This window comes from Gavia stellata, chromosome Z (assembly GCF_030936135.1).
Source record: "Gavia stellata isolate bGavSte3 chromosome Z, bGavSte3.hap2, whole genome shotgun sequence".
NCBI classification, from domain to species: Eukaryota; Metazoa; Chordata; class Aves; order Gaviiformes; family Gaviidae; genus Gavia; species Gavia stellata.
In genome coordinates, this window is record NC_082637.1 from 31,586,113 (window position 1) to 31,610,029 (window position 23,917).

A 23,917-nucleotide genomic window follows, 5' to 3' on the forward strand; every position below is an offset into this window, starting at 1 on the left:
TGGCCCTTGTGCTGCAGGGGCCCTGGGAAGAGGTGGGGGCTTTGGAGGAGGGCAGCTGCTCCCCACTCCCCAAAGAGCGCCAGGCCTCTGAGATGCCTGCCCAGAGGCAGGTTGGTGCTATGGGGGCCGGGGGGCAGTCGCGGTAAGGAGCATCTGTGCCACCCCGCTCTGCCGTGTCTTCTGCCCTGTCTCACCACAGCAGGGACGTCTCCTGGGAGGCTTCCCAAAACCTGTCTCCTGGCCAGGGCCTTGGCTCGCATGGCACGGAGATGGCGCAAAGCAGTGCTCCGTCCTTCTCCTCCCGTAGGTGCACCCTCTCTCAGGAGGACCAGGGCACCAGCTGGAAAGGGCCAGCACACTGCAGCTGTAGCACTGGAGAAAACGAGCGTAAGTTCAGCGCCGCCTTTCACGCCACGTTTGCACCAAGCCTGCCTGACTCAGCCGGGACCTACGGCCCTGCAGAACCAACGTCATCCTGCCCCAAGGGAGGCCTGGGGCCACCTCGCCAATGTGACCATGACGGAGCGGGCTACCGTGTCTGTGTCTTTGTGGGACACTGTAGTAACCACGGGGTACCCCAGTACAATAGAGGCCAAGGGGCCAAAGCCTCGTACCACCCTGCCTCCCCAGGCACGCTGTCAGTGTCCTGCCTGCGAGGGGGTCCTGCCCGGCCCTCTGTCCCCCACTCCCAGGGGGTCTGCACCCACCTCCCCGCAGGCGTCTGGCACACGCCCTGACGGGCATCCTCAGGAAGGCCCCTCAGGCTTTTCTCCGGTTTCTTTGCCCAGGCTTGGTCTTCAGCCCTGCTTACCGCCTGGCAATGGCCGTGCTCTCCCTCCAGAGAAGCCTCAGCACAGGCATCTCCACCCTGTGAGTACAACACATGTCCCGTGTGGCCATGGAGGCGGGGGGGTGCCAGTGGGTCAGGGCGAGCAGGGGGAGGCTGGAGGTGCTCCCCACCAGGAAACCCCCTGGCTCCCCTATAAATTGCTGCTCCTCAACTGTAAGAGAAAATCCCCCTGTGCAGGGCTTTGTCCTTGGGCACTGCTAACACCAGGACTTACTCTTTTTCAGGAAAGACATCATCACCCTGAAAAAGGGGAGGCTCTTCACGATCCTCTTCTGGATGAGCCTAGCTGCTCTCGGTGAGTATTCGCCCGCTGTCAGCGGAGGCACAGAGGTGCGGGTGTGAGCTTCAGCATGAGGGAGAGGTGCTGGAGTGCCCGTGGGGCCCTTCCAACCTCCCACCTTTGTGGGTCCGGGAGGTCACAATATGCTCGCTGCATGCAGGGGAAATGGGGTGTAGCTGTGGGGTGAAAGCATGCCTGGGAACCAGGGCTGTGCAGAGCCTCAAGGAGCAAGGCAAGAGTCCCTGCTTGGAGCTGCAGCCTCTCTCTGCACCCCTTCCCCATGTCCACAGCCAACCTCTTGCCACCCTGGTGTGGGAGGAGACTGTGTGGCTACGGGGTCTGTTAGAAACCCTAGTCAAGTAACCCAGGCTTGGTGATGTGAATTACAGCTGGTGCCTACTGCGGGATCTCGCTGCTCATGTGGATGCTGCGGGCAAAGAATGTGCCACAGGTCAGTGGGACAGTAAAGTCCTGCAAAGGAGCACTGCTGGCGGTCAGTGGGTGGGTGGGTGAATCTCCCCGTCCTCCGGTTCCAGGCAGTGACCCACAGAAGTGGCAGCAGCTTCTGCATTGCCTTCCTGGAGCCACCGGCTCCAGGGACTCAAACGGAGAGCCTTTCTCTTTCAGGTGCTGCTGGGGCAGCCTGCAGCCAACCTGAGGTCCCTGCGGTAAGAGCCCTCTCCTTTCTCCCGACCTGCAGCACATTTGGTGGGGTAGCGGTAGATGAGCCCGTGCTATTTGCACTCACTGGCACAGCACCAAGGGTCATGCCTTTCGGTCCTGCCTGGGCCTTTTGGGAAACCTGGAGGGGAAGGGAAGTACTCACAAACTGGGGAAAGAAGAGGGGGCTCGAGCCCCTCTGTCTCTGCTCCTCCCAGGCTTGGAGGCTCCGGGAGGGGCTGGGCAGCTCTCTGACAAGATCTGCTTTCCCGGTGTCTGCAGGAACACGCTCGCTCTGTGGGGGGAACAATCGCAACAGATGCAACAGCTGAGGGATGAGGTGGCACGCCTGGCTGCAGAGATCGGCACTATGAAGAAGGTGATCCTGCACTTTGGGAAAGGGGGCTGGGACGAGCAGGGCCCAGCACAAGGCGCTTCCTGGGCCAGTTGGTGGGCTTTTCCTGCTCAGCCCGCACACCCATCCCTTGCCAGGGGCTGCTGGTTGAGCTTCTCCGCTGTAAAGCCCCTTCTCCTGGCCAGGTCTGATGTGGTCATTTCCGTTGTTCCTTTGTGCCTTTCCCAGGAAGTTCAGCAAATGAGAGAGGCAGTGTCTGCAACCACACAGATGTCTGATTGGGCTCTGAAAAGTGCAGGTACGGACAGACCTCGGACCCAGGCAGTCAGCTCTTGTCGTGCTGGGCTCGTGCTTGGCGTTCCCGAAAGCAGGCTGTGCTGCAGGCTCTGCTCTCCGAGGCAGAGGCAGCTGGGACCAAATCACGGGGCCCAAGAGCATGACTCTGGCAGAGCAGCTCCCTTGGGCTCACGCCAGTCCTGCCTTCGGGATCTTGGCTGGTGCCCCTCGCATGCCCCTGGCAGCATTTTTGCCCTCTCCCACTCCGTGGAGCTTTCCTGGGGAATGAAAGTGTACGGCTGGGTCATCCTCTGCTGTCCACACAGTGGGGCCTTTGCTTTGGTCTGCTGCCCTTCCCGTGGGGCCTTGCTGTCTCCCAGTATCCACAGACCTTCTCCTTGTGCGGCTCGGAGAGAAATGCCATCAAGAGTCATGGGGATCCCCTCCTCTTCCTGGGGCACCTCTCAGCATGCAGTGCAGTGTGCAGGGCTGGCAGGCAGCCTTACAAGTCACCTGCAGCCACAAGGTCCACTTAGACTGGGGCCTCTTGCAGTCAGCTGCTCTCTTCTCCCTGCAGGGGCTGCCATCGACCTGCACAGATCATCCAGCAGCTCTGCATGGCTCTGCAGGGTGTTTTGGTTCCTGTGTGCTCCACACGTTCTGGATACCTTTGTGCAGGTACAGCAGCAGAAGCCGTCAGTGCTGCTTCTCTTGCCTCTTACAAGGTTGGGGCAAGCCCTGGGGCTTCTCCCCTCAGGCCAGAGGTGTTGCTCAAGGCCACAGCACTGGTCCAGTGCCTGACACCTGAGGTCGCACACAGGGCTTGGCTCCCTAGAAAAGAGCAGTTGCCCTCAGAAGGGGGCTGAGCTGAGCTGAGCTTCTTGCCCACCATCCCCGGTCACTGCTGGGTGAAGGAGCTTCTCCTTGGCGACCCCATTTCCCTGCCACACCTCTGATTGTCCCTTTCCCCAGGGGGTGGTGGAGGGTGGGGGGAGGCTGCAGAGCTGCTGGCCAGAAACAGAGCTTTCTTGAAAGCCCTGACTCGGGTGCAGGGTATCAGATGTTTCCCACCGGCTGGCTGTTTCCCTCTTTCCCGGGACGGGAAGACGGTGGGGTACTTCTCTCTGCTTCCCAACACGCCATTCATTTTGAACACAAGCACAGCCCACAGGCACAGTGCCGCCTGTGCTTCTGGCTGCATGGAAGCGCAGCGGGCCCCATCATGCCCTCGCATTCATTGCTCTTGCCCTCTGCTTTCAGCCGGATGCTTCCCCGGGATATTGCTGGCCTTTCCAAGGGTCTCGGAGTGAGGTGCTAATCCGGTTGCCTGCACAAGTACGACCAACGGCCGTCACCATACAGCACACCTCCAAGATAGCCTCTCCGCTGGGGACTGTCAGTAGCGCCCCCCGAGATTTCACGGTCTCAGTAAGTCTCTGCCGGGCACTGGGGGCTGGGACCTGGCCACGGGGAAAAGCTGTAATAGGGACTTGCTGCTCTCTGCGCATCTGCCAAGACTCGTGTGCTCCCAAGCACAGCCGTTCCCGGAGGGGACGTTTCAAGGGACATGCGGGGTGTTGTCAGCCCTCCTAAGACTTGCTCAGTGCATTTTGGCCCAGCACCTCCGGGCCCCTGAGCAGCACACAAGGAGGAGACTCAGCCCAAACTCATCCTGTGCCGGACCACGTTGGAGCCGCAGGAGTGGGGTGCAGATCAGGGGCAGGATCTGGCATGAGTGTTTCCTCGTGGTCGGGTTGAGCCTGACCTGCTTCCCTGTGCTTTATCTCCAAGGGACTGGATGAGGAAGGCGAGGATGAAACTCTGCTGGGGACATTCACCTACGCCGTGCACAAAGAGCCCACCCAGACCTTCCCTCTGCAGGTACAGCAAGTGCGTGCGGGCAAGAGGCCAGGGCAGAAACACCGCTTTGCCAGCAAGTCACTTGCAGAAGGAGTGTGCATGGTCCCTGCAGGGGCAGGGTCCCCACCCTGGCTGAGAAAAACAGCCAGGTGGGATCGGGAGGGACAGTGGCATCCGGCAGGGCGGCAAAAGCAGAACAAAGCCCGCGTTGGCCCCCACAGCTGACTGGGTCCCTGGAGCTGCCTGGCTGCACCCGCCGGGCAGGCGGTGGCAGGGAGGATGCCCAGCACCTTGCCCCAGCAGCAGGAATTTCCCCAGGGCCTGAATCCTCGGCACCAGCGAGCCTCAGGTTTCCACAGCTGCCCGCCACGCTCTCTAAGGCCAGGCGTTTTCTCTGCAGGGGCACAGGGGTCCATTGCTGCCTGGGTGGGAGAAGGGAAGGAGGGAGAAGCTGCCTCTACGGCCGGGGCGGGACCTGGTCCCGGAGCAGGGGCCGGGCTGGCAGAGGAAGACGCACAGAACCTGCTCTCACTCGTTACACCCCAGCAGTGACGCTGCTTTTTGTCGTGGTTTCTTTGCAGAATGGGAACCCCAGAGCCTTTCGGTTTTTGAAACTTGGCATACAGAGCAACTGGGGAAAACCAGGATACACCTGCATTTATCGCGTGCAGGTGCATGGGAAGATCGTGGGATCGAGTGCCATCGGCCAGACACGTGTGGAGACCCTCCCTCACTAAGAATTAAAGAGGAAAATGGAGAAACAGACCAGAGGGATGTGGCTGTTAGTCTGGTGCAGAGCATGGTGTTTCAGAGGCCCTCTCAAAGCAGCCAACTTGTGCCTTTCGCAGGCTGAGGCCTTCCTCAGGCTTTCCGCTTTCTCTCCGCCAAGGGGATGCGTCCTAACGGAGCGAAAGGAGGCGACACTCCCGTAGCCTTTCCTTGCCTAAGGTCCTCGACGAAATCCTTTGGCACGAGGGCCGCCCCCCCATCTTGGCCCGGGAAGGAGTCATCGGAGCCTGGCAGCGTTTGGGGGTCCTGATCCACAAAGCACGGGCCCATTCCATTCGGGGGGCACCTTGGCTCTGGGGACTGACTTGTGGCCATGGCTGGGGCCCTTGAGGGGTCTGAAACTCCAGCACCAAGGCTCCTGCCAGAGTTTCACAGGCCCTGCAGTTACTCCAGTCCCAGGCCACGTCGGGTCTAGGCTTTGGCCATATCGTCCACCGGCAGCTGTCACAAACCCACACCAACTCACTCATTCGGGGACCTTCTCCCCATGTAATACACTTGCCTGTGAGCAACCTATTAAGTACCGCTCCTCGTGTCAAAGGAAAAGAAAGGCAAAGAAATCACTTAGGAGAGGCAGCCCTGCTCCCTTTGGACACCTCTCCCCGCAGCCTGCTCCAGGGCAGCCATTTCCTTCCCCTCTCTCCTCCCACCCTGACATGTCTGCTCCTCTCTCTCAGCCCTCCCCACCCTTTAGGAAACACCTCTGATTGGGTCAGAGCCACAACACCCTTCTCTGATTGGTTCTATTCTTCACGTGGTGGGTGGGGTCGGTTCTGGCCCTTCTCCAGCTGACTGGAGCAAGCTGTGACCGGCTCAGGGCAGTCCCAGACTTCTTCCTGCACAGCGCGGCCTCCAGCGCCCCAGGGCACTGTGAGCCACCACCTCCCGGCTGGAGGAAGCTCACCGGGTCCTGGTGGCTGTGTGGCCATGGCAGGCACGCTCCTCCCAGGAATAACTGGGCCCACACAGCTCCTGGAGAATGGCTGCGAGGGCTCGTTCCTCCTCGCGGCATCACCTGGCAGGTGGGACACACAGAGCCTAATGGAGGGCTGCGGAGACGGTACAGGGAAGCCAGCAAGGGCTGTGGGCAGAGCAACAGCCCCGGAGCTTGAGCAACCTGCCGTGAGTGGGGAAAAGGCTCACCAGATCCACTGATATATTATGCTACCACAGCTGGTACACAAAAACATGAAGTCTCTAGTTTTTCTTCCTTTGACATTCAAATAGCCTGAAAGTAGGAGTGCTTCACAAACAGCTTATGTTGACCATGGTATCTGAGACTGGGCAATGCCTTATTGAAAGTTCCCACTGCGGAATAACCACTCAGCTGATCCTGCAGATATTTTTCACATTTGGTTCACATCCTCCCTTCTCAGTGGTTGCCTACAACCCTGGAGAAGACCAGAAGCCCTACCTGGACAAGTATCTGAGGTCTGCTGTCTAGCCATGCCCTGATCTTTTTTATATGGGGTACCTGTAGATCTTTCAAAACACTGTTTTCACAGAAGGTGTTCTGCTGCTGCTTCAAGCGACCTGTAAGGCAGCAGTAAAGCCTTCCCTAAATGCTGATAATTTTCCTTGAGCATCATTGTTCCCAGAGACAATATCACACCTAATGCTTATTTTCACAGCAGATCTGTATAAAAATCTTTGTAACTTGTCAAACATTTAATATAAAAAGTTTCTATGACTTGTTTTAGGCTTTGGGTTTTTTAATTTTATATGGAAGCTCTGCACTGACTTAATGGCTTTAAGGCTAGGCTGTTTTCTGTGAACAGGTTAGAGATGATGTTAAATTTTGTTTACACAGAAAATGAGTTACATCTTAGATGTGGCATGAATGAGGATCCCTGCATGGAAGAATAGTGATAACATGCAGTGGTAGAAGTTTGAGGTATCTGAGATGGGAAAGACATTTCTGGCACGTGAAACAAACAGTGCGTTGGGTAGAGGATGGGGCAGATGTCCGGCCTCAAGACACATTTGTACTGCAGCAGCTACCCTGACATTCAGTGTGCTTCCGTCAAAATTCTGTTGTTTCATTTTAATTAGCCGCTGTTCCCCTGTTCCCTTCATAGATTTAAAAAAAAAAAAGAAAGAAAAAAAAGAAAAAAGGAACAAAGAAAGGAAGACAAAACTTGATATAAATCAAGTGTTGATCATTTGGGGAGGGAGGTAAGAGTTTCCTTTTAAGTCTAAAGGAGGAGGAGAGTAACACAAGAGGACACCAGAATCTGCCATTTACCTAGAGATTTCTCACTAAAGCTCTCAGAGACAATCCTTTAGTTATGTAAAAAGTAACAGGAACCCAGGTATTCCTGACTCCTAGCTCTCTTGCTTAGTCCAAAAGGAAATGCCTAGTACCTGGCTTTGTTCAGTTGCCTACTAGGCAGTTTTCCCTGCCTCTTCAGAGGGGCAAAGAGTGGCTCACCACTGCAGCAATTGCTTTTGCAGCTGTAAACTTGTTAGCAGGCCTCACTGACTAAACAGGTTTGGAAATGAATCTGCTAGTTTTCAGCTGCTCTGGCACTGGAAACATCCTGAGGTAAATCCAAAAATCCTTCTTATGTGGAGCAGGTGATTGAGTTACTGGCATTTCTTCCCTTTTGAATGGCACAGAATGAGACATTGGTGTGGTATCTACTGGTGTAAGCAGTCAGTGTCAGAGAAACGCTTAAATCTGTATGTGGGGTAACATATACTATTTATTGTTCTCAGTGTTACGTCTCTGCAGAGCTTCAGCTTCTGCAGAGCTTCAGCTCTGCAGCTTTGGAGACCTGCTGTCAGGCAAGGAGGAGGTAAAGGGAGCCACAGGGTCACAAGCGTGTGCTCCCAAGGAAGCTCTAGCAGCTTCTAATGAGCATGATCAGCTGCTCTTGACTCAGCGTGCCTGCAGCCTTTGCTGCGACGACCTGTTAATTAGGCAGGGCTAAGCACCCTTTTAGCTGGTGCTCAGGAGAGGCCCCTGTAAGAGGCAGGCCTAGACCACAGGTCCCAGAGTACAGCCAACAGTTACAGCAGTTTGTAAAGAAGGGGTCCTCAGTTGAATTTGTACCCCTGGAACAGCCTCAGACATGATACTGACATGCCACAGAGTACTTTCCCACCAGGTGTTGGAGTAGTTGTCACTGCTAGGTTAGAGCTCTGGATGGTGGGTGCAGCCCTCCAAGGCTGCAGGGAGTGCCTGCGGTCTCTCTCTGACCCCAGGTGAGATGGTTCTCTTCCTGCAGGAGGTATGCTGCCTTGGGGGATCTGTGCTGCCAAGAGGAGGAGTTACAGGAGGAAGTGAGCAGGCTGTGCAGCATCAGGGAAGAGGAAAGGGAGATAGACGGGATCTTCTCTGAGACTCAACAGCTTGAAGAGCCACCACCCCCAGAGAAGCTGGCAGTGTCCACCCCTAATATGAAGGTAAGTGCAGCCTCTGGAGAATGGAAAGGATGGAAGCTGGCGACTTCTGGCACGAAGAGGAAGGCTCCTACCTCACCTAAGTTTGTACCCTTACAGCTACAAACAAACAACTACAAAATAGGTTCACCGCCCTCAAAGTTGAAGAGGAGCCTCATGTGCCTTCAAGCAAAGGATCTGGTCCACCTGACCCTAAACCATGCAATACTACCAGGAAGAAACAGTGGTTAACTGTAATGGGTGACCCCTTGCTACAGGGGACAGAGGCACCCATCTGTTGACCTGACCTATCAACTAGAGAGGTTTGCTGCCTGCCGGGGGCCTGGATCCAGGGTATTGTGTAGGGACAGCTGAAGCTTGTCTGACTCTCTGACTACCACCCCCCGCTGATCTTCCATGGGGGCACAAATGATACTGCTAGGGGAAACTTTGACAGTATCAAAAGTGACTGCAGAGCTTTGGGGGCGGTAGTCAAGGGCCTGGGGGCGCAGACGGTGTTCTCAGTCATGCTGGTGAAAGGAAAAGATGTGAGGAAGAAGGCAGTAATGGTACATGTCAATAGTTGGCTGCGGAACTGGTGTTGGTGACAGGGTTTGGTGTTCTATGAGCATGGGACCCTGTTTGCAGACCAGTCTCTGCTTGAGATAGATCAGTAAGCAGGGCAAAGCTATTTTTGCCAATAAGGTGGCTGACCTCATAAGGAAGGCTTTAAAATCAACAAAATGGAGCTTAAGTGGGGTCACTTCCAGGATTTGCATATAAGCAAGGAAGTGCCTACAAGGCACAATTACGGAGAAATGCCCAAAACCCTGTCTAGGACGTGAATGTACTGGGGTGCCTCTTTAAAGTGCGTACTAATGCGTGCAGTGTGGGAAACAAACACAATGAGTTAGAGATTTGTGGGCAGTTGCAGGGCTATAATCTTCCTGGGATCACAGGGACATGGTGGGATAGTTCCCTCCCATGACTGGAGTGTTGCAACGAAGGGATATAGGCTCTTTAGGAAGGATGGGAAGCAAAGATGATGAGGGGGTGTTGCCTTTTATGTGAGAGAGCAGCTGGCGTGCATGGAGCTCTGCCTGGGGATAGATGAGGAGCCAACTGAGAGCTTATGGGTAAGGATTAAAGAGAGTAAAGGTAAAGGTGATACTATAGTGGGTGTCAGCTATACACCACTAGGTGACTAGGAAGAGTAAGTGGATGAGGCCTTCTACAGACAGATGGGAGCAGCCTCACATTTGCAGGCCCTGGTCCTCACGGGTGACTTCCACCAGCCCGATATCTGCTGGAGGGACAACACAGCAGTACATAAGCAATCCTGGAGGTTGCTGGAGTGCCCTGACAATAACTTCCTCCTCCAAGTGACAGAGAAGCCAACAAGGAGAGGTGCTCTGCTGAACCTCTTACCCACCAACATCTTGTTGGGAATGTGAAGATCAAAGGCAGCTTTGGCTGCAGTGACCATGAGGTGGTGGAGTTCAGGATCCTGAGGGGAGGGAGGAGGGTAAAAAGCAACCTCACAACCCTGGACTTCAGGAGAGCAGACTTTGGCCTCTTCAAAGATTTTCTTGGAAGAGTCCCGTGGGATAAGGTCCTGGAGGGAGGAGGTGTCCAAGAAAGCTGGTTAATATTTGAGTACCACCTCCTCCAAGCTCAAGAGTCATCCATCCCAATGAACAGGAAGTCAGGCAAAAATACCAGGAGGCCGTCATGGGTGAACAAGGAGCTCCTGACCAAACTCAAGCACAGAAAGGAAGCATGCAGAGGGTGGAAGCAAGGACAGGTAACTTGGGAGGAATATAGAGATGTTCTGGGAGCCTGCAGGGATGAAGTTAGGAAAGCTAAAACTCAATGGAATTGAATTTGTCTGGTCATATGAAAGAGAACACAAGGGCTTCTGTAAGTATATAGGTGACAAAAGGAAGACTAGGAAAAACATGGGCTCAGTGCTGAATGAGATAGGGGACCTGGTTACATAGGACATGGAAAAGGCTGAGGTCCTGAATGCCTTCTTTGCCTCAGTCTTTACTAGCAAGACCATCCTTCAGGAATCCCAGAGGCCAGGGGAAAAATGTGGAGCAAGGAAGATGTACCCTTGGTGTAAGAGGATCAGGCCAGGGAATACTTAAGCAACCTGGACATACATAAGTCCATGAGCCCTGATGGGATGCACCCACGACTGCTGAGGTAGCTGGCAGATGTCATTGTGAGGCCATTCTCAATAATCTTTGGTAGATCATAGGGATTGGGAGAAGTGCCCAAAGACTGGAGGAAAGCAAATGTTACTCCTGTCTTAAAAAAGGGCAAAAAGAAGGACTCAGGGAGCTAAAGGCTGGTCAGCCTAACCTTGATCCCTGGGAAGGTGATGGAGCAGCTGATCCGGGAAACAATTTCCAGGCACATGAATGATGAGAAAATCATCAGGAGTAGTCACCATGGCTTCACCAAAAGGAAGTCATGCTTGACCACCTTGATAAACTTCTACAATGTAATGACTGTCCTGGGAGGTGAGGGGAGAGCAGTGGATATTGTCTACCTGGACTTCAGAAAAGACGTTTAACACTGTCTGCCATAAGATACTCACAGAGAGGGTGTTGATGTATAGTGCGGATAGGTGGATTGAAAACTGGCTGAATGGCTGCTGTCAGAGGGTGGTTATTAGTAGACCAAAATCTAGTTGGAGGCCAGTAACTAGTGGTGTATCCCAGGGGTCAGTAGTGGGTTCACTCCTGTTTAACATCCTCATTAATGATCTGGATGATGGGGCAGAGTGTGCCCTCAGCAAGTTTGCTGATGACACACAACTGGGAGGAGTGGCTGATGCACCAGAGGTCGTGCTGCCCTCCAGAGGGACCTCCACAGGCAGGAGAAATGGGCTGACAGAAGCCTCATGAAGTTCATCAAGGAGTGAAGGGCAAAGTCCTGCACCTGAGGGGGGAACAACTCCACGCACCAATACATGCCGATGTTCATGTTCAACCCCAAGTTGAACAGGAGGCAGCAATGTGCCCTTGTGGCAAAGGTGGTGAATGGTATCCTGCACTGTGATAGGACGAGTGCTGCCAGCAGGTCAAGGGAGGTGATCCTTGCCATCCCCTCAGCACTGGTGAGACCACACCCGGAGTGCTGTGTCCAGTTCTGGGCTCCCCAGTACAAGAGAGACATGGACACACTGGAGAGAGTCCAGCAAAGGGCCAGTAAGATGTTGAAGGGACTGGAGCATCTTTCCTATGAGGAAAGGCTGAGAGAGCTGGTACAGTTCAGCGTAGGGAAGAGAAGGCACAGGGAGGACCTCATCCAGATATATAAATACCCGGAGGGAAGGTGCAACGAAGACAGAGCCAGGCTCTTTTCAGTGACAGGACCAGAGGCAATGGGCACAGACTGAAACACAGGAGGTGCCCTCTGAACATCAGGAAACACTTTTTTCTGTGAGGATGACTGAGCCCTGGCACAAGTTGTCCAGAGACGTTGTGGAGTCTCCCACAGTGGAGATATGAAAAGTCATCTGGACATGGTCCTGGTCAACCAGCTCTACGTGGCCGGCCCTGCTTGAGCAGGAGGTTGAACCAGATGACCTCCAGAGGTCCCATCCGACCTCAGTCATTCTGTGATTCTGTGTGATTCATAGGGCCAATCAGTTACATATCTTGATAAAAGTAATGACAAATAACTTCCATTTCCTTTTCAACCTTAGGCCTCACACGGTGATAAATTGCCTAATGCTTCTGCTGAAAAGGTCTCTAGAGTGCTGAAGTACCAGTAGTGACCAGGGTAAAGCTTTTTAACCAAATTCAAGTGCTATATGAGGGAGCAGAATTAGGCCAGTGAGTAATACTTACCAGATGATTTTGCCATTGCTTTCAACAGGGCTAGTATTTTAGATACGCATCTCTGAGAGCTCGTTCTGTGATTTACTTCTGCTATCAGACCTAGATCAGATTGTTCAAAACATGGGCAGTTCCGACATTTAGTATCCTGTGCACAAACTCTAAGAGGTGGAATCCCTGACTTTTCTAACTTTTTTTTTCCTTGCGATCATGCAAAACCTTTTGTGCAAATGTGTATCTTAATCCTTCTGCTCTGCCCAGATTAGGGTGAGGTACGCGCTTATCATACTGTTTCTGTTGTATTGTCCTCTGATTTTAGAGTTAAGTATGTAGTTAAAATATGTACTATCTCACCACTGGGAAGTTACACACTATACTTTTATCAGTTGCAGAACTCCATCACACAGCAGTAAGCATGTCCCTGCAGAGCAATGACAGCAAAAGCAACAGGTGCTATTTACCGTGAGTTCACTTACCACAAGATGTCACCAGTGTCAAACATAAGAAAGTACAAAAAAACTTCACAGGCTAATTGTTCAGGAACTATATTTGCAAAGCTGATTTGCAAAATACACATCCTGTCAAAATCATCACTGTTGTAAAAATTGGGCCTGTTAAAGCAAAATTTTTTGTAATACATACAAGTGACTGGTGGTACCCCAATGTATAGTTTTTCTAAAATCTCATCTACCACTGTTCCCTCTTTACTAGGCCAAAATTATTATAAATGTGGTGTTTGTTATTTGTGCCTCCTGCTGTGTATGTGCACATTGTGTCAATGATACTGTTGCTGTGAATAACACTAGAATGACTAGAAAAACACTAGAAATGGAAGTTCAAGAGCTTCAGGCACATGAGAGGTCTTTGAAGCTAAGAGGGGAAAGAGATTCCCATCTGCCTCCAACTTTAAGTAGAAACATTCTCTTAACTGCATGTTGTGTCTGAAAATTTACCTTGACAATGCTGTGAAGTGAAACAAGATTTTTTTTTTTTTTTTCCTAGAATTAATTTTGAAAGGGCAAAGCATATTCCTAGAACAATTTTTAGGGATGAGGTGTGAAACATTTTTCAGTGGTGTGTTTTGGCACATCCCATTAAGGTAACCGTTGACTATTCACAGTACTCATCGAAAACAAACTAAATGCCATCCTCCTGAGGTGTTTCCTGGTAAATACTGTATGCAGTATCACTCGAATTTATTTGGAAAACACAGTGTTGTAAGGCAGTGGAAAATTTGTCGTAGCTCTGAGGTGCTCAGCACGGTCACTATGTCTCAAGTCCCGCATCTTTATAGGGAGGCATCAGCAACCAAATACGACCTCTCAAATTGGCAGTCTCAGTCTTTTTGCAAACCAGCAAGGCAAGGCATACAGGTATCATGAACAGGGAGAGCTGCAGAGGTGCCTCTTTTCTTTGACATTTGTCTGTCCCATGACCTGATTTGAGTCTTCTTTAAAATATCTTTTCCAGATGCCCCAGTTACTGTTAAATCGCACAGAGTGCAGTCAGGCTGTTTGCTGCTTCCCTGTGGCAGCTCAATGAAAGTCTAGTTCTCTTGCCCTTTCCTTATGTCCTAATTACTGCAGTATCGTTCTTTCCATAGGATCTGGCATTAGATCTGTTTCCTCCCTTGTCATCTACTAAGGAGCTATTCAGACATCAGTTTTACTGACTGCAGTTGTCACAGAGGGCCATAATATACCATGAATATTGGCAGTACTGGAACTAATTGCATTTGGATGAATAGTGGAGTGAAAGTCTGAGCAACATGAAAGCCCACCTGTAACTTCTAAGCGTAAGTGTTCAGCTCGGCACTGCCTAACTAGGCAGTAATGACAAAATACCTGGGTAGTGTAAAGTGGATGTACAATGGAGCAGTATGTGTTCTATTGTAGTCAGACTGTCTTAGCCTCACTTTTCCATCTACTTCATCTTCTTGTTGTACATTTGATACCACAGAGAACAAGCCTCTCACCAGTGCTGCCAGTTTCATGACGAAGCAGTAATAAACGCATTTTGGAGAATGTAAAGCGACAGTGTAAAGAGAGCTTTTGCCAACATCAGTGGCAGACACAGGGAAGAATGCAAAACTTGCAAAGCTCTCAGATCCAATCTCCACAATCTATTATCTAAAGCAATTCTTGGCATTAGCGTGAGCAGTCACCAATGTCTCTCTATGTCTTTTTTTCTTACCTTTTTACAAACTCATCTTCTTAAAACAAACTGCGTGCTGCTCGGATGAATACACATAGGCAGAAATATTCTCCCTTTTCTGCAGAAAAAACTGTTAAGTAAATCTATAGTATTAACACAAGAGAGGTCTTTCCCTTTTTATTTGCGTTACACTGGTTTCTGAATTTATTCTGTCAACAGGATATACTAATGTATTGAATAGCAATATTCAAAATTCTGTGTTGCTTGTTTAGGATGAAGCTAAATGTAAGAATTCAGAGACTTGTTCCAACATTGCTATTCACATGGTGGAGCTGCCAAATGGAGATTTGATAAGGTAAACATCTTCTCAATAGCATATACTCACCAGAAAGGAGGGACATCAGTCTCATTCTGTGCCCAGTCTTTCTCCTATCCTAGCTGACCTCAGAAAGTAAAATGTTAATGCATTATCATCTGCAGTGAGACAGAGCACAGGGGAAAGAACAGTGGAAGGAAATAACTGAAATATGAGGCCAAGGTACCAAGAAATTGAACTTGAACATACACTTGTGAAAAAAGACAAAGAAAATCCCATCCACACACTGTACAACAAACCTCAAAAGAAAGAAGGACTTGCAGATACTGTGCCATTTCTTATCAGCTTTGATTGAAAGAAAGCCCCCAGCCATTATTTGTTGAAAGAGCAGGTTCTGCAGTGATATCTCTGATCTTCCCAAAGGAAGAAGCAAAATGGCAGAGGACTGTGAAATCCAGCTACTCAAAAGTTGAGTTTCCATTAAGACTCTTCTTGAAAGGCACTTGAACATTGCAGCTGAAACGGAGGTTCAGCCATACACATTTCTGCCACCAAGAGGGGATGTCCCTGCCCCCCTCAAATGAGTGACATGCTGAGTTATAGTCAATTGTCATCGTATGGCTATGTTGGTCCTCAAATGTAATGGTTACGACTTGAGGTATTTGTCCTAATTTTAGAGCTACATGAACCAAAAGGCCAAAAGCCAGAGAAGCTTCACTGAAGCAGGAAGTGCAAATTTCGTATCTGAAAAAAGCTGGGAGCCCACAGTACCAGCAATCTTCATATCTAACTGAAGGTCCTGCAGTACGTGACTGGCAAGAAGAGGTAATACAGATGCCTGATTTCGTAGAAAGATATGGGGCAAAGCCTTGCATGAGCCAAGAGCCAGGGACCAGGGCTCTTGGCTATGGAGGATTTTTGAGTTTTTAAAACTTTCATCCCATATGCCCTTATGCCATGTCTCCAGCATGGGGTCATCTGCTCCTTGCACAAGGCTAATCTTTCCTGTCCTGAGCCTGGAGTTCCTATTTGGAATTGAGTTCACTGGGGACTGGGCTGAAGTGGATGCAGGGATGGCAAATCCACCTACACTGCGATCACTGTCACAGACTGGGTCTTCACTAGGAAGAGGGTTTTTGGCAGTCCTGTGGACTAGTCAGAGCTCAGTGGCTGTCTCATTTCTTATGGGATCGCTGCATGCTACAGTCCTATTGCTTTTCCTTATTGTTGCCATGTGCGTGTTCTTCTAAGGCTGGCATTTTATTCTGTTTTTCCATTATTGCAGAAAGCATTGCATCTTGCAGAACCATACAAAGACCCAAGTCTGCTGCAGTAACTCTTCATGATCAGCCTGTCGGGACAGGCCCAGAGGTGGGGGCCTCTTCATTCAGCTCACTTTGCATGTCATGGGATTGCACCAGAGACCCCTTGGTGGCCTCCTGGAAGGGGTCTGTAGTCCTCAGGTGTGTTCTAGCATGTTTGTGTCCCTCCACCTATTCGTGGCCCTCTGCTCTCTTGATGTCCCCCCACCCCAGCCATGTAAGGCTCGTTATGATGCCTGGTAATGTTCAGAGGCCTGAATCTGTCTTCTACTTTTCTTTAATTACTTTCCATTCACATTTGAACTTTACTTAATCATTTCATTCACTATTATTAAAGAATGTTTTATCCATTTTATTACTGTGCTTTATATTTACATGAAAAAAACCCATACATGTATAGAGGTGTATATATACAAAATAGTGTCTGTAAGCATAAATAAAATATATACTTATACTATTTTGTACACTCCATTATATACATACATTTCTATGTATGTGTATATATATGTCTTGGGTGCTCGTGTGTCTCGCTAAGGATGCAGGTGCACAGCAGCCCCTTGGTATGGAGTCATGGCTACTTTAGAAAGACCAAAGGCCCAGGCTTTACTGCAGAGCATGATGTTATACGGCATGGAATAGGCCTTTGGTCGATTTGGGTTGTCTGTCCTGCATGTATTCCCTTCCAACCCCTTGCCTATTCACTCGGGGACACACAGAGAGAAACAAAGACTCGATGCTCTGCATTAACCAGGGGCTACCCAAACATGGTGGAGGCTCAGAGGCCAAGGCCTCACACTGTTGGGTATGGTTGGGACCGGCCATGTCTGGCACCGGGCAGCCACGGCCTCTCCTCACAGAGGCTCCCTCGGCAGTCCCCCCGCTGCCAACACCTGGACACAGACACCCAATACACCAATGCACTGGGCCAGGGTGTCTGGAGCGGCACAGGTGCCTGGGCAATGACAGGCAGCAGACTAGGTGGAGGGACTGTGGCCGGTGGAGGAGCCGTGGCAGGGACATCTGCCGAGAGGCTTTCCAAGGCCTGTCTCCTGGTCAGGGCCTCTGCATTGGCGGCTCCCCCCTCTCTTCGCTCGCATGGTATGGAGACAGTGCAGTGATCCGTCTTTATCCTCTTACAGGTGCTCACTCTCATCACGACCCGGCAAGGCCCTGCAAGCTGGCTCGCCCCAGAAGGAGCCATTGCCGTGTCCTGGGTGCTCGTGCGTCTTGTTGAGGATGGAGGCACGCAGCAGCCCCTTGGCACGTGGTGGGGCCACTTTGGTGGCTGAAAATCCCCTTGACGATGCAGAGCCAGAGGGGCCGAGTGGGCCAAAGCCCCATGCAGCCCCAGCCCCTGTCACCCAGAGCCAGCGCCCCCTCCTTGCCCACAGAGAGAAACAGAGGAAGCCTCGGTGCTCTGCAAGCACTGTTCAGCACCGGCTAGAACGCTGGTGTGTTTTCAACACTGTCTAGTCACAAACGCAAAGCACCGCGCCAAGTGGGCAGCGGGGTCTCTCTCCACCCCCCCACTCCCCTCTAGCTGTGTCTGTGATGTCACAGCCATGACCTCACACCGTGCAGGCCAGGCCTCTGTGAGGTCGGGCACTGTGGGCCATAAGGTGTGAGCCTGGAAGGAGCTCGCAGTGTGCTGGTGGCTGTGTGCCTGTGGCAGGTGTTCTTCTCCCGGCTAGCTCCAGGAGATCTGCCCGGACAGGCAACACTCCTGTGGCTGAAGGAGGAGAGGATAATTTCTCACCAGCATGAGGAGGAGAAGGACTCCTTCAAGAGCACGAGGGGCTGCCCTTCCAAGGAAAGGAGCTGGCAGCAGCCCAGCAAGATCTCAGAGGGCCCAGGGCGACAGACGGCAAGGGCCTGCACGCCGCAGTGCTGCAGAAAATGAGCGTAAGTTCAGTGCTGCCTTTCACACCATGTTTGCACCAAGCCTGCCTGGCTCGGCTGGGACCCACGGCCGTACAGAACCACCATCATCCTGCCCCGAGGGAGGCCTGGGGCCACCTCGCCTACGTAGCCATGTGGAGCTGGCGACCATGTCCATGTCTTTGTGGCATACTGTAGTAACTGCGGGGTACCCCAGGACTCGTGCCACCCTCCTCCCCCAGACATGCTGTCGGTGCCCTGCCTGCGAGGGGATCCTGCCCGGCCCTCCACCCCCCGCTCCCAGGGTGCGCCCAGCTGCCCCCCTCTACAGGGCATAACCACCGCCCTGCCCCTGCCGCTGCCCCAGGGAGGGAGGAGCAGCCCCTACCTCCCTGCAGGGAGCTGACATGCACCGGACCGGTTGTATTGGGTTTGCGTGGCAACGGTTTGGTAGCGGGTGGGGGGCTGGAAGCCCACGCTGGAGCAGGCTCCTGGCAGGACCTGTGGACCCATGGAGAGAGGAGCCCATGCTGGAGCAGGTTTGCTGGCAGGACTTGTGACCCCGCGGAGGACCCACGCTGGAGCAGTCTGTTCCTGAAGGACTGCACCCCATGGAAGGGACCCATGCTGGAGCAGTTTGTGAAGAACTGTAGCCCATGGGAAGGACCCACATTGGAGAAGTTCATGGAGAACTCTCTTCCGTGGGAGGGACCCCACGCTGGAGCAGGGGAAGAGTGTGAGGAGGAAGGAGCAGCAGGAACAACGTGTGATGAACTGACCGCAACCCCTATTCCCCGTCCCCCTGCGCTGCTCGGGGGGAAGAGGTAGAGAAAATCAGGAGTGAAGTTGAGCCCAGGAAGAAGGCAGGGGTGGGGGGAAGGTGTTTTTAAGATTTGGTTTTATTTCTCATTATCCTACTCTGATTTTGATTGGTGAAAAATTAAACTAATTTCCCCAAGTCAAGTCTGTTTTGCCCACAATGGTAATTGGTGAGTGATCTCCCTCTATCCTTGTCTCGAACTACGAGCCTTTCGTCATATTTTCTCTCTCCTGTCCAGCTGAGGAAGGGGAGTGAGCGAGCGGCTGTGCGGGGTTTAGTTGCCGGCTGGGACTAAACCACGACACCGGTGTCCTCACGAAGCCTCCTCAGGCTTTTCTCCGGTTTCTTTGCCCAGGGTTGGTCTTCAGTCTGGCGGTAGTTGTGGGCTCCCTCCAGAGACTCCTCAGCACAGGCATCTCCACCCTGTGAGTACAACACTGGTACAGTGTGGACACGGCAACAAGAGGTGCCAGTGGGTCAGGGTGAGCACGGGGAGGCTGGTGGTGCTCCCCAGCAGGAGACCCTGGCTCCTCCAAAATTGCTGCTCCTCAGCTTGGGAGAGACAATCCCCCTATGCAGGGCTCTGCCCTTGAGTGCTGCTAAGCCCAGGACTCCCTCTTTTTCAGGAAAGAAGTCATCACCTTGAAAAAGAAGAGGCTCTTCACGATCCTGATCTTGATGACCCTAGGGGCTCTTGGTCAGTATTCGCCTCCTACCAGCGGAGGCACAGAGGCACGGAGTGCGAGCTTCAGTGTGAGGGAGTGGAGCTGGTCGGGCCCTTCCAACCTCCCACGTCTGCAACTCAGGGAGCTATCAAAATGCTCACTACGCGCAGAGAGGGGAGGGGAAATGGGGCGTAGCTGTGGGGCACCCAGCGTGCCCGGAAACCAGGGCTGTGCAGAGCCCCGAGGCCCAGGGAGAGGGTCCCTGCTCGGAGCCACAAACTCTCTCTGCACCCTTTCCCCAAGTCCTCAGCCAGCCTCTTGCCACCATGGTGTGGGAGGAGACGGTGTGACTACAGGAATCGTTAGAAACCCTAGTAAAATAACTCCCTCTCGGTGATGTGACTTACAGCTCACGCCTGCTGCGGGACCTTGATGCTGATGTGGACGTTGTGGACAAAGGATGTACCACAGGTGAGTGACTGCAGTTGTGGGACAGGCAAGTCCCGCAGAGGAGCAGTGTTGGCGGTGGGTGGGTAAGTCACCCTGTCACCAGTTCCAGGCAGTGACCCAGGAAATCAGCAGCAACTTCTGCCTTCCTTTCCTAGAGCCATCGGCTCAGGAAAGCCCTGGCAGCTCTGGGACTCAAACGGAGAGCCTTTCTCTTTCAGGTGCTGCTGGGGCAGCCTGCAGCCAACCTGAGGTCCCTGCGGTAAGAGCTCTCTCCTTTCTCCTGACGTGCAGCACATTTGGTGGGGTAGCGGTAGATGAGCCCGTGCTATTTGCACTCACTGGCACAGCACCAAGGGTCATGCCTTTCGGTCCTGCCTGGGCCTTTTGGGAAACCTGGAGGGGAAGGGAAGTACTCAAAAACTGGAGAAAGAAAAGGGGGCTCGAGCCCCTCTGTCTCTGCTCCTCCCGAGCTTGGAGGCTCCGGGAGGGGCTGGGCAGCTCTCTGACAAGATCTGCTTTCCCGGTGTCTGCAGGAACACGCTCGCTCTGTGGGGGGAACAATCGCAACAGATGCAACAGCTGAGGGATGAGGTGGCACGCCTGGCTGCAGAGATCGGCACTATGAAGAAGGTGATCCTGCACTTTGGGGAAAGGGGGCTGGGATGAGCAGGGCCCAGCACAAGGCGCTTCCTGGGCCAGTTGGTGGGCTTTTCCTGCTCAGCCCGCACACCCATCCCTTGCCAGGGGCTGCTGGTTGAGCTTCTCCGCTGTAAAGCCCCTTCTCCTGGCCAGGTCTGATGTGGTCATTTCCGTTGTTCCTTTGTGCCTTTCCCAGGAAGTTCAGCAAATGAGAGAGGCAGTGTCTGCAACCACACAGATGTCTGATTGGGCTCTGAAAAGTGCAGGTACGGACAGACCTCAGATCCAGGCAGTCAGCTCTTGTCGTGCTGGGCTCGTGCTTGGTGTTCCCGAAAGCAGGCTGTGCTGCAGACTCTGCTCTCCGAGGCAGAGGCAGCTGGGACCAAATCACGGGGCCCAAGAGCATGACTCTGGCAGAGCAGCTCCCTTGGGCTCACGCCAGTCCTGCCTTCGGGATCCTGGCTGGTGCCACTCGCATGCCCCTGGCAGCATTTTTGCCCTCTCCCACTCCGTGGAGCTTTCCTGGGGAATGAAAGCGTATGGCTGGGTCATCCTCTGCTGTCCACACAGTGGGGCCTTTCTTGGGTCTGCTGCCCTTCCTGGGGGGGCTTGCTGTCTCCCAGCACCCACAGACCTTCTCCTTGTGCAGCTCAGAGAGAAATGCCATCAAGAGTCATGGGGATCCCCTCCTCTTCCTGGGGCACCTCTGAGCGTGCAGTGCAGTGTGCAGGGCTGGCAGGCAGCCTTACAAGTCACCTGCAGCCACAAGGTCCACTTAGACTGGGGCCTCTTGCAGTCAGCTGCTCTCTTCTCCCTGCAGGGGCTGCCATCGACCTGCACAGATCATCCAGCAGCTCTGCATGGCTCTGCAGGGTGTTTTGGTTCCTGTGTGCTCCACACGTTCTGGATACCTTTGTGCAGGTACAGCAGCAGAAGCCGTCAGTGCTGCTTCTCTTGCCTCTTACAAGGTTGGGGCAAGCCCTGGGGCTTCTCCCCTCAGGCCAGAGGTGTTGCTCAAGGCCATGGCACTGCTCACTGACACCTGAGGTCTCACACAGGTCTTGGCTCCCTAGAAAAGAGCAGTTGCCCTCAGAAGGGGGCTGAGCTGAGCTGAGCTTCCTGCCCACCATCCCCGGTCACTGCTGGGTGAAGGAGCTTCTCCTTGGCGACCCCATTTCCCTGCCACACCTCTGATTGTCCCTTTCCCCAGGGGGTGGTGGAGGGTGGGGGGAGGCTGCAGAGCTGCTGGCCAGAAACAGAGCTTTCTTGAAAGCCCTGACTCTGGTGCAGGGTATCAGATGTTTCCCATATTTGTTCTTTCCCGGGCCGGGAAGACGGCGGGGTACTTCTCTCTGCTTCCCAACACGCCATTCATTTTGAACACAAGCACAGCCCACAGGTGCAGTGCCTCCTGTGCTTCTGCCTGCATGGGAGCACAGCGGGCCCCATCACACCCTCACGTTCGTTGCCCTTGCCCTCTGCTTTCAGACGGATGCTTCCCCGGGATATTGCTGGCCTTTCCAAGGGTCTGGGAGTGAGGTGCTAATCCGGTTGCCTGCACAAGTACGACCAACGGCCGTCACCGTACAGCACGCCTCCAAGATAGCCTCTCCGCTGGAGACTGTCAGTAGCGCTCCCCGAGATTTCACGGTCTCTGTAAGTCTCTGCCGGGCACTGGGGGTTGGGACCTGGCCACAGGGAAAATCTGTAACGGAGACTTGCTGCTCTCTGCGCATCTGCCAAGACTCGTGTGCTCCCAAGCACGGCCGTTCCCGGAGGGGACGTTTCAAGGGACATGCGGGGTGTTGTCAGCCCTCCTAAGACTTGCTCAGTGCATTTTGGCCCAGCACCTCTGGGCCCCTGAGCAGCACACAAGGAGGAGACTCAGCCCAACCTCATCCTCGGCCAGACCACGTTGGATCCACAGGAGTGGGGTGCAGATCAGGGGCAGGATCTGGCATGAGTGTTTCCTCATGGTCGGGTCAAGCCTGACCTGCTCCCCTGTGCTTTATCTCCAAGGGACTGGATGAGGAAGGCGAGGATGAAACTCTGCTGGGGACATTCACCTACGCCGTGCACAAAGAGCCCACCCAGACCTTCCCTCTGCAGGTACAGAGAGTGCGTGCGGGCAAGAGGCCAGGGCAGAAACACCGCTTGGCCAGCAAGTCACTTGCAGAAGGAGTGTGCATGGTCCCTGCAGGGGCAGGGTCCCCACCCTGGCTGAGAAAAACAGTGGTGGGATCGGGAGGGACAGTGGCATCCGGCAGGGCGGCAAAAGCAGGACGAAGGCCGCATTGGCCCCCACAGCCGACTGGGTCCCTGGAGCTGCCTGGCTGCACCCGCTGGGCAGGCGGTGGCAGGGAGGATGCCCAGCACCTTGCCCCAGCAGCAGGAATTTCCCCAGGGCCCCGCTTCCTCGGCACCAGCGAGCCTCAGGTTTCCACAGCTGCCCGCCACGCTCTCTAAGGCCAGGCGTTTTCTCTGCAGGGGCACAGGGGTCCATTGCTGCCTGGGTGGGAGAAGGGAAGGAGGGAGAAGCTGCCTCTACGGCCGGGGCGGGACCTGGTCCCGGAGCAGGGGCCGGGCTGGCAGAGGAAGACGCACAGAACCTGCTCTCACTCGTTACACCCCAGCAGTGACGCTGCTTTTTGATGTGGTTTCTTTGCAGAATGGGAACCCCAGAGCCTTTCGGTTTTTGAAACTTGGCATACAGAGCAACTGGGGAAAACCAGGATACACCTGCATTTATCGCGTGCAGGTGCATGGGAAGATCGTGGGATCGAGTGCCATCGGCCAGACACGTGTGGAGACCCTCCCTCACTAAGAATTAAAGAGGAAAATGGAGAAACAGACCAGAGGGATGTGGCTGTTAGTCTGGTGCAGAGCATGGTGTTTCAGAGGCCCTCTCAAAGCAGCCAACTTGTGCCTTTCGCAGGCTGAGGCCTTCCTCAGGCTTTCCGCTTTCTCTCCGCCAAGGGGATGCGTCCTAACGGAGCGAAAGGAGGCGACACTCCCGTAGCCTTTCCTTGCCTAAGGTCCTCGACGAAATCCTTTGGCACGAGGGCCGCCCCCCCATCTTGGCCCGGGAAGGAGTCATCGGAGCCTGGCAGCGTTTGGGGGTCCTGATCCACAAAGCACGGGCCCATTCCATTCAGGGGGCACCTTGGCTCTGGGGACTGACTTGTGGCCATGGCTGGGACCCTTGAGGGGTCTGAAACTCCAGCACCAAGGCTCCTGCCAGAGTTTCACAGGCCCTGCAGTTACTCCAGTCCCAGGCCACGTCGGGTCTAGGCTTTGGCCATATCGTCCACCGGCAGCTGTCACAAACCCACACCAACTCACTCATTCGGGGACCTTCTCCCCATGTA

The 23,917-nt window shown here is 53.5% G+C and overlaps 2 protein-coding genes across 2 annotated transcripts; both read left to right on the plus strand.

The window, feature by feature from the left end:
- Positions 1–240: 240 nt before the first annotated feature.
- On the plus strand, positions 241–5,018 carry LOC132320698 (sperm-associated antigen 4 protein-like). Its single transcript, XM_059833549.1, has 11 exons — positions 241–387; positions 789–870; positions 1,075–1,145; positions 1,520–1,581; positions 1,758–1,798; positions 2,073–2,169; positions 2,374–2,443; positions 2,999–3,099; positions 3,682–3,849; positions 4,213–4,302; positions 4,863–5,018. The coding sequence occupies exons 1-11, from the start codon at positions 270–272 to the stop codon at positions 5,016–5,018; spliced, it is 1,056 nt and encodes a 351-aa protein (XP_059689532.1). The 5' UTR covers positions 241–269.
- A 1,319-nt stretch (positions 5,019–6,337) lies between these two features.
- LOC132320699 (uncharacterized) lies at positions 6,338–23,373 on the plus strand. The gene is made up of 12 exons (XM_059833550.1): positions 6,338–6,501; positions 8,301–8,478; positions 10,838–10,982; positions 19,151–19,220; positions 19,422–19,548; positions 20,129–20,169; positions 20,444–20,540; positions 20,746–20,815; positions 21,370–21,470; positions 22,038–22,205; positions 22,569–22,658; positions 23,218–23,373. Exons 1-12 carry the CDS (start codon positions 6,338–6,340, stop codon positions 23,371–23,373), a joined length of 1,407 nt encoding a protein of 468 aa, XP_059689533.1.
- The last annotated feature ends 544 nt before the right edge of the window (positions 23,374–23,917 follow it).